At 36.5% G+C, this 13,257-nt stretch overlaps 1 protein-coding gene across 3 annotated transcripts in view; it reads right to left on the bottom strand.

Annotated features, from left to right (window-relative positions):
* Positions 1 to 439: 439 nt before the first annotated feature.
* HPSE (heparanase) overlaps positions 440 to 13,257 on the bottom strand; it is a gene marked incomplete at both ends in the record, with an annotated part of 32,487 nt that continues 19,669 nt past the window's right edge. For 2 of the 3 annotated variants that reach the window (XM_082653585.1, XM_082653583.1), the window contains 8 exons: positions 440 to 599; positions 5,482 to 5,628; positions 6,809 to 6,927; positions 9,794 to 9,908; positions 11,034 to 11,140; positions 11,585 to 11,678; positions 12,184 to 12,231; positions 12,543 to 12,711. In XM_082653585.1, the coding sequence (XP_082509711.1) occupies positions 440 to 599; positions 5,482 to 5,628; positions 6,809 to 6,927; positions 9,794 to 9,908; positions 11,034 to 11,140; positions 11,585 to 11,678; positions 12,184 to 12,231; positions 12,543 to 12,711 (959 nt within the window). The remainder of the gene's footprint in view (positions 600 to 5,481; positions 5,629 to 6,808; positions 6,928 to 9,793; positions 9,909 to 11,033; positions 11,141 to 11,584; positions 11,679 to 12,183; positions 12,232 to 12,542; positions 12,712 to 13,257) is intronic. The other variant, XM_082653584.1, reaches the window with a different exon arrangement.

Raw genomic sequence — 13,257 nt, 5'->3', positions numbered from 1 at the left:
TGATTTGAAGGTTGTGGTAGTAAACTTTTTCTGACAGCAGCCCTATGGGAGGAAAGCATATGGAGGAAAGAATCTGACAATCTTCTAATAACTGTTTTTTTTTTTTAAATAAAAACAACTAAACACTTTCTTAAAACTAATAATATATCCTTCACTTACTTGCCCCCTGGCTGTATTGGGAGCATTTATATACATTTTTAATAATCTTCAATAAAAATAGTACATGCAGAATACAAACATAGTGTTTGGAACTAGGTATTACTATTAACAGTGGTCTACTTAGAACAAAATACTGTGCTAAGCTAGCGCTGAGAGTGTCCTAGTGGCCCTAAAGCAGTCACCAGTTCATCTGCTTGCCTTCCTAGAGCCTGAGTTTTGCTTTCCTCTTATCAATGCACTTGAAAAATTCAGTCTCTGGGCTAGTATATGTCTTTCATTTTCAGATGCAAGCAGCAACTTTGGCATTTCTTATCACAAAAAATCCATATGAGAGAGCTGGCAGGCCCAGTGAACTTCCTGGGCGGAGAGGTTTTTCTGTCAAAGCTGGCAGGGTTTGGTCATCCACCATCTTCAGAGTTTGACCATTGAGCTGGACAGATCTGCAAAGGGGAAAGATACGTCCAAGTTAGCCAAGTTGTGTGTCTTCCACCTACTCTATAAAAGTCATGAGATCTTTTTAAGACCAAAAAATTTTTCTGTGGCAGTTTATATTATATAATTTGTATTTGAACACTATGTCAGTTAAATATTTGACCTAGATGGTCTTTAAGCTGCACTGGTAGAGTTGAGCAGTTGTGACAGAAACCATATGGCCTGCAAAGCCCCAAATATTTACTATCTGGCCCTTTACAGAAAATGGAACACATGTAACCCATACTAGGCAAGATGATGGAGTTATAAAAAGAACGAAGATGACATACTTCTGGATCTGCAGCATTTTTTTGGATGGTAAGAAACTGAAAACATTTTTATATAAAGCAAATATATAGAATGGAGTGTGAATTTCATGAATTTAACATACAAAATGACAGTCAATTTCCCATTTATAACTATGTCCATAAACCCTCTTACTCCCCTTTTCCCAGGAGGTATGCATTCATTTTCTTAAATTGTTAAGCTATTTTGGTAGAATGTATATTGCTGTGGTGAAGCAAAAATGATTTTGTTTAGCTAAACCACAGATTCCAAAAAAATTATGTTTTCTTTGCATCTCACCGTTGGAATTTAAAATCAAAACTGAGTCAAAAAATGGAAAAAAAATTAAGGACAAGTATTATTTCTTATGCATATTTATTATTATTTAAGTCAAATTAGTACATGCTTACAGCAATAAATCTCATATAAACAAGAGCTTATGAAGAAAAGCTTTAGTCTGCTTTTAGTTCTGCTGATAGTTACTTCCATAATTCCAAATGATGCTTTTATCTCTATTATCTTTTTCTTAAATGCTTTTTACATTATGAAATTTTTATATATGAAAAAAGTTTTTTATTGTTGAAAATTTAGATTACTGTCAGTTTATCTATGTCATGTATATAATACATGTAACAGTACCTTGTATATAGTAAGCACTGTAAAAGTATTATCTATCATCATCATTATTATTCAGATAAATATAACAAAAGCAACCTGTTAACTCATCATAACCATTTTTAAGATTTTGATGTATATTTATTCATCTCTTTTCTATGTATGTATGTACATACATGTTTTCATTTAGACAAAAATGAGCATACAGTATATAGTCTCTTAAAAGTTGATTCTTTTTCCTGTAACACATCCTAACATTTGTTCACACCATTAAACATTCATCCACTACATCATTTTAATGGCTGCACAAGATTCAGTTGTATGAGCATATTAGTTTATTTACTTAATTGTCTAATGTTAGACATTTGATTGTTTCCAATTTAACATTATTATAAAGTTTTCTTTTCCTTTTTTTTTTTTTTTTGTGGTACGCAGGCCTCTCACTCTTGTGGCCTCTCCCGTTGCGGAGCACAGGCTCCGGACGCGCAGGCTCAGCGGCCATGGCTCACGGGCCCAGCCGCTCCGCGGCATGTGGGATCTTCCCGGACCGGGGCACGAACCCGTGTCCCCTGCATCGGAAGGCGGACTCTCAACCACTGCACCACCAGGGAAGCCCCTAAAGTTTTCATTTTTAAAGATCTCTCACACTCTATCCTAAGTATCAGTCAGCAGAAAAACTGGTTTCCATTTAACCTTGGTTAAATGCCCAGCTCTGGGCTCTGTGCCTAAAGATGTGATAAGATAACTATGGCTGTGCTGGAGGCTAATAAGCCTGCATAGCTGTTACACTCAGCCCACATGCACCCAAGCTTTATCTTAGCACCTATATCACAGCAGTTCCTGGATGGGGTGTGGGAGGAAACGCCATGACCACCATCAGGAAACCACAGACAAAAATAGGCCTTGAAAACACCTCTAGATGGTGGTAGTAAGACCTCTTCTGCATGAAATTGAAGACCATTACAAGGGTACACAAAAAAGTCTCAGAAATGCTTTAGGAGAGGCCACAGAGTTTAAAGGTAAGTCTGATCATTGTAAATTAATACTGCTCTGGGTTAAGATGATGAAGCATGGGCAAGATAATCCATCTGGCTATACTGTTTAATCACCTATAAATATAGCTAAAGGATGCTATCAATATACTGAGTGTAAGCTTAAAGCGCGCAGAATATTTCCTCATCAGGCTGGGCAATGAGGGTAGGGCTTTTTTTGAGGGTAGTATCTTGTTTTATATTTTTAAGTCAGTAACATGATGACAAGAAATAGAAGACATGCTTGTCACGTTTCAGATAAATAGAGCTAGAAGGAATTAGCAAGCAACAGATTTGGCAAAATTGGCGATGCTGGGCAAAATTTATCTGAGATAACTATAAAATACTGTTTTTATGTTAACATATATTCACTTTAAATATTTATTAAAAACTTACTATGCAGGGCCTTCTATGGGAACTATACAAGTTATTCAAGTAAAAAATAATTTTTTAAAGGTGATTATTATTTAACCCTCTGAGGTCATTAGCGTGAGCAAGTGTGCAGACTGTGCACTCATTAAACTTATCTGCGATGCTTTTGCAACATTTTAAAGAGGGAAAAATATAAGTAATATATACTCATCAAAGAGAACTTAGGGTAATAAAACATTATGCACAATTTCACCAATTTTCCAAGTATAAAGCATGAAACATGTGATAAGAATGCAACAGGGTCTGGTAAATATAGCAAAGAGAAGAATCATTGAAGAAATTGGGCATATTTAGCCTGGAGAGAAGACAGTCCAATTGTCCTTCAAATATTTGAGAGTTATTCTGGAGAAAAGGAGGTATTCAGCATTGTTCCAGATTAACAGTAGCAAACTCAAATGTCCTCAAGGGCCAAGGAAGTTACGTGTGCCAGTGCAGTAGGACAGGTTTAAGACACAGCAGGGTCACGTAGGGACTAAGGAGCACAGAAAGATGAACGACCTGTCTAAAGTAAACAACCCCAGTTCAACTCCATCGAATTGGGAAAACATCCCAGAGCTGCCAGAGCACCTATTTTCAAAGAAAAGCTAGAAATCCAGATACTTTAGTAGTTGTCAATTTTTACAACATTGACAACTAATTAAAAATAAAAATTAACACAGAATGTATGCCAACCTCCCCTAGCAGAAAAAGAGAAAAAAAAAATCCTCTAAACCCACTTGTCCACAGGCATGAGGTATAGTTTCCATCCTCCGTTCTAGAGAATAGAACTAAGAGCAGCAGATGAAAGGCTTAGAGGCTCACTTTATCCTTGCCACAGAGAGCAGTCGCCAGCAGAGGCTGCGAGATCCAACAGAGGAGGAATCAAACAGAGCTGAATGGCCTTAGATACCCATCTAAAATGATCTCTTAAAACACTTCTAATTCTGCAATTATTATTCAACGACTTCAGAAAAGCTTTTCTCTTATCAGCCTCAGACAGAAATATGCAAAAAATAGCCACTTCAAAAAGGGTCAAAACCCAAATAGAGAAAAGTATCTGTTATCCAAATATACATTATTTACAATAGGGAAAAAAAAAAGGTTTAAACAGTAGGAAAATAAGTAAACCATGGCATTTTATAAAACATGCAGTGGGGCTTCCCTGGTGGCGCAGTGGTTGAGAGTCCGCCTGCCAATGCAGGGGACATGGGTTCGTGCCCCGGTCCGGGAAGATCCCACATGCCGCGGAGCAGCTAGGCCTGTGAGCCATGGCTGCTAAGCCTGCGCGTCTGGAGCCTGTGCTCTGCAACAGGAGAGGCCACAACAGCGAGAGGCCCGCGTAACGCCAAAAAAAAAAAAAAACATGCAGCTCATTTAGAAGACTACAAAGGCTATATATGGAAAGATACTTTGGGAAACTTGTGGGTTCCCCTTCACTTTTTCCTATTAGAGGTTGTATGATTACAGTTATAGTAAAATAAAGGATAGGGAAAAAAAGTAATGGTACCCAGTGTTAATAATGCTTGTCTATGGGGGATAGGACTTTGGAGAAAGCATGTTTATGGTACTTTTTCAGGTTCTGAGGCTGTCACTGAAAACATCACTCATAGAGCATTTGCAAAGATGCGAGGAGGTAGTAAGAATTTTGTAATCTCAATTTTTTATGCTTTAATGTGAGAATAGCCATGATGGAAAGAGCCCCTTCCAACACACAATGCATTTTTATTTTAATTAATTAATTTTTTTGGCTGCACCGCACAGCTTGTGGGATTTTTAGTTCCCTGACTAGGGATTGAACCCGTACCCCCTGATTTGGGAGCATGGAGTCTTAACCACTGGACCATGGGGGAAGTCTCCTTCCAATACATATTAGACAGAAATCTTACAATGTTTGTGTGCCTAACTCTTAAAGGCTTACGGTCATTCTTGGGTATTCTGTTGGATTACAGGCTTTTGTAAGACATAGTCAATGACAGGCTTTTATAACTAAAATGTATTAGAACCAACTTTAAATAATTCACCTAAAAGGCACATTTCTGACCACTTTTTTCTTACTCTAACCAATAAAAACACTACTCTGATACCATAAGAGACTCACACCCAGCTCGCACCATATAATATTTTACAACAACTCCTATGCCTTTATATAGCAATTACATATAGGTATTTTTGTTTTAGTGACTGTGTTACCAAGAATTATGTCTTTTTGGAGCAAATAATCTAAATGCATTGAGTGGATCTTGATATATCAAGTTGCTCTGAAATGAAAACATTTCCCTGAGATAACTGCTAGTTTGTGGTCCCATTCTTCCGCTTTGGACTCTCTGAATGAATCACACTTGTATTAGCATGTATTCATATGTAACTTCCTGAATATTAAGAATTGTTAGAACTTGAAATAGTTGACTTTTTTTTTTTTTTTGCTCCCTATCAACACATGGTATTCTGACAAACACCAATAAAATTCACTTTTGGTGAAAGCTTGAAATGAACCAAGAAAATTACTCACTTGGAAAATAAGCCATTGGGTCCTGAAGGTTTTATGAGGTATTTGTCCACTTGCTTGTCAAATAAGTGATGTGGTAACTGCAAGCGCTTGGTGACATTATGGAGGTTTAAGGCATACAGAGTTATATCTCCTTCTTTATACCTTGGGCTAAAAGCAAATGGATTAACTCAATAAAAATATTTATCTAATTTAAGCAATTGAATAGTTGATTAAAAATATAGTCATGGACAATACTAAGTATTAGTATCTATAGTGATGATGGGCCCTCTTTGTATCCTTCCATTTATGATAATATTAGGCTACTAATGTGGTCCTATTTTGAAAACATGATAAAAATATTGCTGTTCACACTGCCATTTTCTGGGCTTTAGCACTTTGAGATCTTTGCTGCTTTGCTAGGCTGCGTTGTGAGGAAGCCAGTCAGCCCATATGCATTCAAACATAGGGAAGTTAAATGGTAAAATGGAAATTTTCAGGGTTCATGTGAATTCCTAATATAAACCATATAAACCCAGGCTTTTCCTAACCTTATGAAAAGACTGAAACAAATAAGAAAATTAAATCTACTGACACTTTTCAGAATTTTTCCACCTAAACCATTCCCCCACTTATTCCTAATGGGGCTCACTACCCAGAAACAGAGTTTCCACTCACTGAAACTGGAAACAGTATGTAGCTTTTGTAGCTAGAATTAGCATTTTAATATTATTCTATTAGGAAAGACAGACTGAAACTAAAAAGAGAAAAATCTCAGACTTAGGAACATTTTTCCTACCTAAGGCCAGAGTACTGGACTACAAAAGTCTCTATGGCCTCTCAACTCCAGAAACTGGGTTGAAACTTTTGAAAACATGAGTGTTATTGTTGTTATTGGTGTCATTTTAATTATTCTTCTTTATTAATCAGATATGATGCAAAGGGATAAGTATATTCATGTAATTATTCATTCATATGAGTTCATATTCATATTTTATTCATTCATAGCCATTCAATTGATTAATCATTCATACAAAATTGGTTTTATGTGCTTCATTTGTATCATTATTTATTTAAATTCAGGATATAGTTTCATTATGGATTGTGATAATTAAATCATTGTACAAATCTTTGCTGGACTGCAAATGCCTATGTTTAACCTTTTTTTTTTTTTTTTCATTTTTTTAGCTAGACTCTGGCACCATATCACTATGAGAATGAAAAGAAATGAAGAACAATGACACACCTTAGACCCACTGTATAGATAGAAGACAACAGTGTGTTAGAGTAGGAAGTTGTGTGCTTACTAATTAAAACTTGTTGATTGGTAAAGGGCATCTTACACACTTACTGGTTGATGTTTGTGCAATGAAGGTATACTCGAAGTTTGTTTCTGTCTGAACCTTTCACACTTGCCATTAACACATTGGTGCCCACCAGTTTCTTGAACAGAAGAGAGAGCCAATAATCCTAGTTGTAGTGATTGGGGAGGAGAGGGACAAAAATAAATCTTTACTTACTCTTTAACAAAAACAGTGTCAAGAAAATAGTTATCCTACAAAGAGTGTGACTGTTATCCTAGAGCTATTTTAAAAGGATTCATCTTTTGGTCTGCATTACCACCACGAATCTGAGGGCAATATCTTGTTTGCTGCTTTCTATCACTGGACGACTACACTTCCACAATTCAGAGTGCTAGGAGATAAATCTCAAGGATGTAACTCATTGCTCAGAGACAGTCTAAATATTCTTTGTTGTCAATCATCCAAGAATTCAAAGCTCAAAGCAAAACTTTTAGATATAGACACACACACTCACATACACACACACACACACACACACACACACACAAAGCCAAGTTTTAAAAATAAAACTTCTGTTTAAGAGACTAAAACAATTTCCTCTGAAACCTTATAAACCCCCAACCCCTGCCCAATAAGGCAGTGCATTAGGCAGTGACCATCACTAGCTATCAAGGTCAAGAAAAGAGACAATCAGACATTATGTGTCTCTTGATGGAAGCACACACTACCACCTATGAAGAATTCTTGCAAAACAAAAAACCCCATAAAAATCAAGCCTCTGGGTCTAGCTACCAGTTTACAGGAAATACAGGGGACAGAGGAACATGCTAAATGATACCACAGAAATAAATTTAGCAAAATCCATAATGTGGGAAACACTATATAACATTACCTGGTTTCTTAATAAATTCCAAGGGACAAAAAAAAGAGAGGGAGAGAGAACTTAAAGATTAACAGACTTAAGAGATATAATAAATACAATATATGGACCTTGTTTGGGTTCTGATGTGAATAAACCAACAATTAAAAACTTCTGTGACTGGGGGGTGGGGTGGTGGTGTGATGAATTGGGAGATTGGGATTGACAGGTATACACTGATGTGTATAAAATGGATGACTAATAAGAAACAAAAAAACCAAAAAAAAACCATTTGTGACAATAAGGAAAATGTGAAACACTGATTAAATATTTAATGATACTGAGAAATTATTGTTCATATTTTAAAGTATGATAATTATATTTTGTTATATTTTTACAAAGGAGATACATACTGAAATACTTATGGATAAAGTGGTATACCTGAGATTTGCTTAGAAGTAATCCAGTAGGTGGGAGGTAACGAGTGGGTACAATTATGGATTAAACAACATTAGGGCTTCATATACTTTTCTCTCTACTTTGAAAATTTTCATAATAAAAAGTTTTGTTTTTTTTTAAATCCACTCAATATATATATACCCCAACCCTTCCTTCTTGAGCTTGGGTAAGGTAGACTCAACAGGCAAACAGCTTTTGTTTCTCTGCTCAACTTCAAAATTCTTACTGGAGACAAGAAGAGAATCAATTAAATGTTTTCAAAGGAGACGTAGCATGGTTCCATGACTTGGGGTAGAAAGGAAGCAGGCTCAGAGCCAGGATTTGTACAGGATTCTTTAGAGTAACAATGAGACAGCTGTGTGACCTCTAGCAAATCACACAAGTTCATCTCAATTTGAACTTCCTCATTTGAAAAATGGATCTAAGATACCTTCCTTGCCAACTTCCAGGACTGTTTTGCGAATTCCCTGGGATTCTGCAGATGTCAAAGGTACCATTTACTCTTGCAAGTTTTTCTAGCTGACTTGTGCACCTTGAGGAGGAAGTATATTTAGCACATATACAAAGAATTCTTAAGCCAAAAGTTTATGTTTGGCTGAGAAGCTTTAGATAACATCATAAATAGCTGGTACTACTTACAAAGAGTGACAGGATAAGCTGGCTAATTTCTAGGCATTGGACTCAAAGCAAATTGTGAAGAAACTGTTTATTTCTCTTCCTTGTTCAATGTCCATTTAAGAAGGGGCCAGTAGTAGATTTTGGATATTTGTCTAATGAAATGATCACGTTTGGTTTAACTCATTTTATAAATTACTCATAATATGCTTGGGGAAGATAGATTCCATTTTGTGCAAAGACATTTTGCTAAAAAATTTTTTTAGGTTATGAACAGTGTGCTCCATGAATTTGGACCACTATAGACTAAAAGCAATTTTGGGGGGAAATCTATCTACAAACCACAAAAGCCTAGCTTATATTTTGGCATGTGCTTTTTGCAGACTTTCTTAGCTTTCCTACAATTTCAAGCAATTCCCTTAGGAATTATTCTTAGAAAATAGATATTCTCAAATGCTATTTTAGACTATAAAAATCAAGGTCATACTTCTCAGGCTATACCTATGCTATCCCAACTTTTAGATATATATATCTTCCAGGTGGCTTTTTAGATAGAAAGGCTGTATTTCCTGATTTAGTACCAGATGTAGTTGGAGGTAGGGTGGAAATGAGACTTTACTCATAAATATCTTGAAGATTATTAACAAAATAGCCAATCGTATGGTGATATTTTTAAACAAATACATGGTACTAGCTTATTTTAAGTTAAATAAATTATGATTTCATGACAAAAAATTTTGAAACTTTGGATACTACAGGCAATTTTAACTTTGATTTACTTGGCAAAACATTTGATTCAAGTTTATCTTATAAAATTGAAGTCAAAAAATTTCAAATTACTCCTTTTTAAAAAAATCCCACAACATGCTCCAAATAACCCACATTAAAAACATTATTTCTGGGTCTCAATTTCTTGAGACACAAAAAGGTTAGAATGAGTGATCTCTAAGGTTTCTTCTAATTCATCTGTCTATGGTTTGGCTACTTATTAAGAGCATTGAATTTATTGAGAGAATTGACTATTTATAAAAGTTTAATACAGGGGGCCCTTAGTATACTCTAACCTACTCACGATAATAGGAAAACAATGGTCACTTACAGGCAAAGGTTCAAAATTTTCATCCACTAAATGGTAGTTTCCAGCTCCAAAGAACACTTGCCTCATCACCACTTCTATGCCCATTCTGGCTGACAGGCCCAATTTATCCAGCCACCTGGAACAGAGTGAGGCCAAGCTTTCTTCAGATTTGGAAAACAAAATAACTCGGTTTTAACTATACACTATTCTGATTTATTCCTCCGTGTGGGAGGAATTGACAGGAAGCCAGAAAAGTAGTATTATCAATAAGGCATTCAGATGAAGTAGAGACTATCCTTCACTTCACATGTTCTCACACTTCTGCATGATAACAAATCCTAGAAGACTATTAATATGCTATAGGAGTCCCTATCAGGGTAGGACAACATCTACAAAGCAGAGTTGACAAATGCCCACACTTATAGACTTATTCTCCGTCCTGTGGGATCCAAACCCGCCCTTCCCACTTCCACCCACCGCCTCCCCACCCGCATTTCCATGTGAGGTCTGAAGAAAGGATTGCTGGTGGCCAGCAGCACTAAAATGCGAAATAAGTGGAATCACCCCTAAGCTTTTATGGACACTTCCTCCCCCGCCGTGTTCAGTCAGTGGCAAAACACACATCTCCTTTCTTTCCTCTCCTCCTCATGCCTCCACAAGCATAAGGGATGTGTGCTCTAGTCGGGGCTTAAAAGAATGAGGATAGGAGAGGAAAGAGAATAAAGCTCAATATGAGCATGTAGAACTATAGACTAAGAGTGTTAACTGAGTTATGAAATGTAAGTAAAGCAGTTGGTTTTAAAGCAATCAAGTTTGTGGTGCTTGGATAAGGGGGTGATTTAGTAAATCTTTAAATTCATTGGTAGCCCCTCGGGTACGACCTCATACTTTCAGGCTCGAAACTTCTTGGGAATCTATGAATAGAGCTACATGTACTCAGAATCCTTCTCAGAGTCAAGGCTCTTGATGCACTCTTTTACAATGTACTTCTTTAGAGAAAGGAATGCTTGACATATTTATGGGCCATAATTAAGGAACAAAACTTCTAAAGCAGTTCATTCATACAGTGATTAATTTGGGCACATGTTAAAGATGTCCAACCAACTTTAGTAAATCATTTTCTTGCAAAATCTGGCACAAACTTTGGAGCTCAGCCACGGAAACTGTCTTTGACCAGATTTTTGTCTGACGAGTTATTTCAACTGAACAGAAGAACAGGAGAATGCTATCTGGTCCCTGAGACAAGTGCAAATTCACTCACATAAAGCCAGCAGCAAAGGTGTTGGACAGCAAGGGCGCTCCACCCCCATATGCAGAGCTGGTCTCTCCTAACCAAACCTTCTTGTGGGGTCTGGTCTCCTCAACAGCCTATGTATGGAACAGAAAAGTTTCCACAGTAATTGCAAACAAGCTGACCAAATATGGTGCTGAAGATTATTCAATATTCAAAACCTTGCATTCCCAGATCCATCCGTTCAGTATAGTTACAAAATATTTTCGCGGTCATTTAGGTCTTGGGAAATTACCTTTTATTGGAATACTAGGTGTGGACGGAATGTAAATAATCCCCTTCTTTTCTTATGGACTCTGAGAGTTCACTCTACCAAAAGGCCATTGGAAGTATTTTTAATTTCCAATCAACATACATGGGTGAGACCCGATACTAAGGGGAACTGAAGGTGAATAAGACCTAGTGCCTGCTCTCTAAAATTGGAAAAACATGTAAATTTATATACCTGTAGAATTTAGGACTAGCTAGACTACAAAATAAGGACTCTGGTTTTACATTAAAAAGAATAAGAAGACTATTACCTGGAAAATTTTTTGCACAGATGAAATAAAAGTGTCCAGTACATCAGGGTTTAGAAAATCTTCTTTGGTAGCAATTCGCCCATTCAAGTAGTAGCTAAATTATTCAGAAAATATTCAGGAAAAAGTAACAAACTTTACTTTCTGCTTTTAAGTTAATTGGCCGCCCTTGCCCTCCTTTCTACTTCTTCCCACCCCTGTGCTATTAAAAAAAAAAAAAAAAAGCAGAAGTTCTACTAAGGAGAGAACAAGATAGAAGGGGACCACTTATTCTGTCTTGAGAAAACATAGTCACAAATGCAGGTATTTGTGGGTTACCCATTCTTTGGCAAGCATATTAGTTTTAGCTACTATTAGCTACATCTATTCCATGACTTAAACAATAGTGTGCCTTGATCTTGTAGAAACTACCACGTTACTTAAAACAAGTTTAAATTTCTGTTTTATTAATGTTAAGATCCTAGTGCAATGCTGCTTGAGACCATTTCTTATTGGGAACTATAAAGTCAATTAGCAATTAAATGAAAACAGTTTTTTGAAAACTAGGTAATAAGTAAAGCTAGCTTTACTTTCTCAGTATAAACAGTAGGAGACATACTTACTGATGCCATGTAACTGAATCAATCACTTCTCCCCCAGCCTTCAGGAAACTAGAAAAAAAAATCTATTATGTTATCACTTAATCTTTATATGAACAATAAATGCACTTGTCTTCCCTAGAAATAGGCTGGTTACTACTTTAGGATAAAGCAACACAAACTTCCTAATTCTGATACAAATTTTATCACAGGTGCCATTTGACCCCAAATCTTTGGTATTCTGAGCCAGTCAATGTTTCCTCTTTTGGTAAACCTTCTAGTCAGGCAACAAATTGTTTAATAACAGGTGGTTTATTGAGGATTCTCCACCAAAGAAAAATATCATATTTAAGAAAAGTGGTTCTGCTTCCTCTAGCTCTTACCTCTTCAGCATCTTAACAGTCTTTCCTCGAGGCTGGCCAACATCAGGACCATAGAGTTTTGCATTTTTGAAAGCAGATTTTCCTAGAAGTTTATGCAACTCCATAAAATCTTCTCCTAACTGCAATCCATCGATGAAAATACCAGCCTTCTTCCGGAAACTGTTAGGTTCTGAAAGACAGCAATTCACAAAATAATTGCTTACCTAGAAAATTTTTTATTTAAAAGCAAACATAAAAGCAGCATATAAAAGCAACAGAGCATTTTTCATATTACAAAAACTTAGAATCCAAAGTCAAGGAAAGTAAAATCTCCAGTTATAAAGAAGATATTCCAGGAAAATAAAAATATAAGTTATATAAATGAAGTATTGGGGGTAATAAAACAGTTGGAAATTAATAATTGGGATATTAAACTAGTGGATATTTAGGAAATAGTCTGTATTCAGTATTTAATAACCTAATTTACTTAAAAAAAAAGATTGTGTGGGAGAAGACATTTAAAAACCTATTTCTACAATGTAATTAAAAGTCTTCCTGAGGGGCTTCCCTAGTGGCTTCCCTAGTGGCGCAGTGGTTAAGAATACACCTGCCAATGCAGGGACACGGGTTCGAGCCCTGGTCCAGGAAGATCCCACATGCTGCGGAGCAACTAAGCCCGTGCGCCACAACTACTGAGCCTGCGCTCTAGAGCCCACGAGCCACAACTACTGAAGCC

The sequence above is a fragment of the Grampus griseus genome, assembly GCF_964374135.1.
Source record: "Grampus griseus genome assembly, chromosome: 4".
Taxonomy (NCBI): Eukaryota; Metazoa; Chordata; class Mammalia; order Artiodactyla; family Delphinidae; genus Grampus; species Grampus griseus.
Note: the sequence above shows the minus strand (reverse complement) of the source record. Positions and strands in the feature narration are given on the sequence as shown.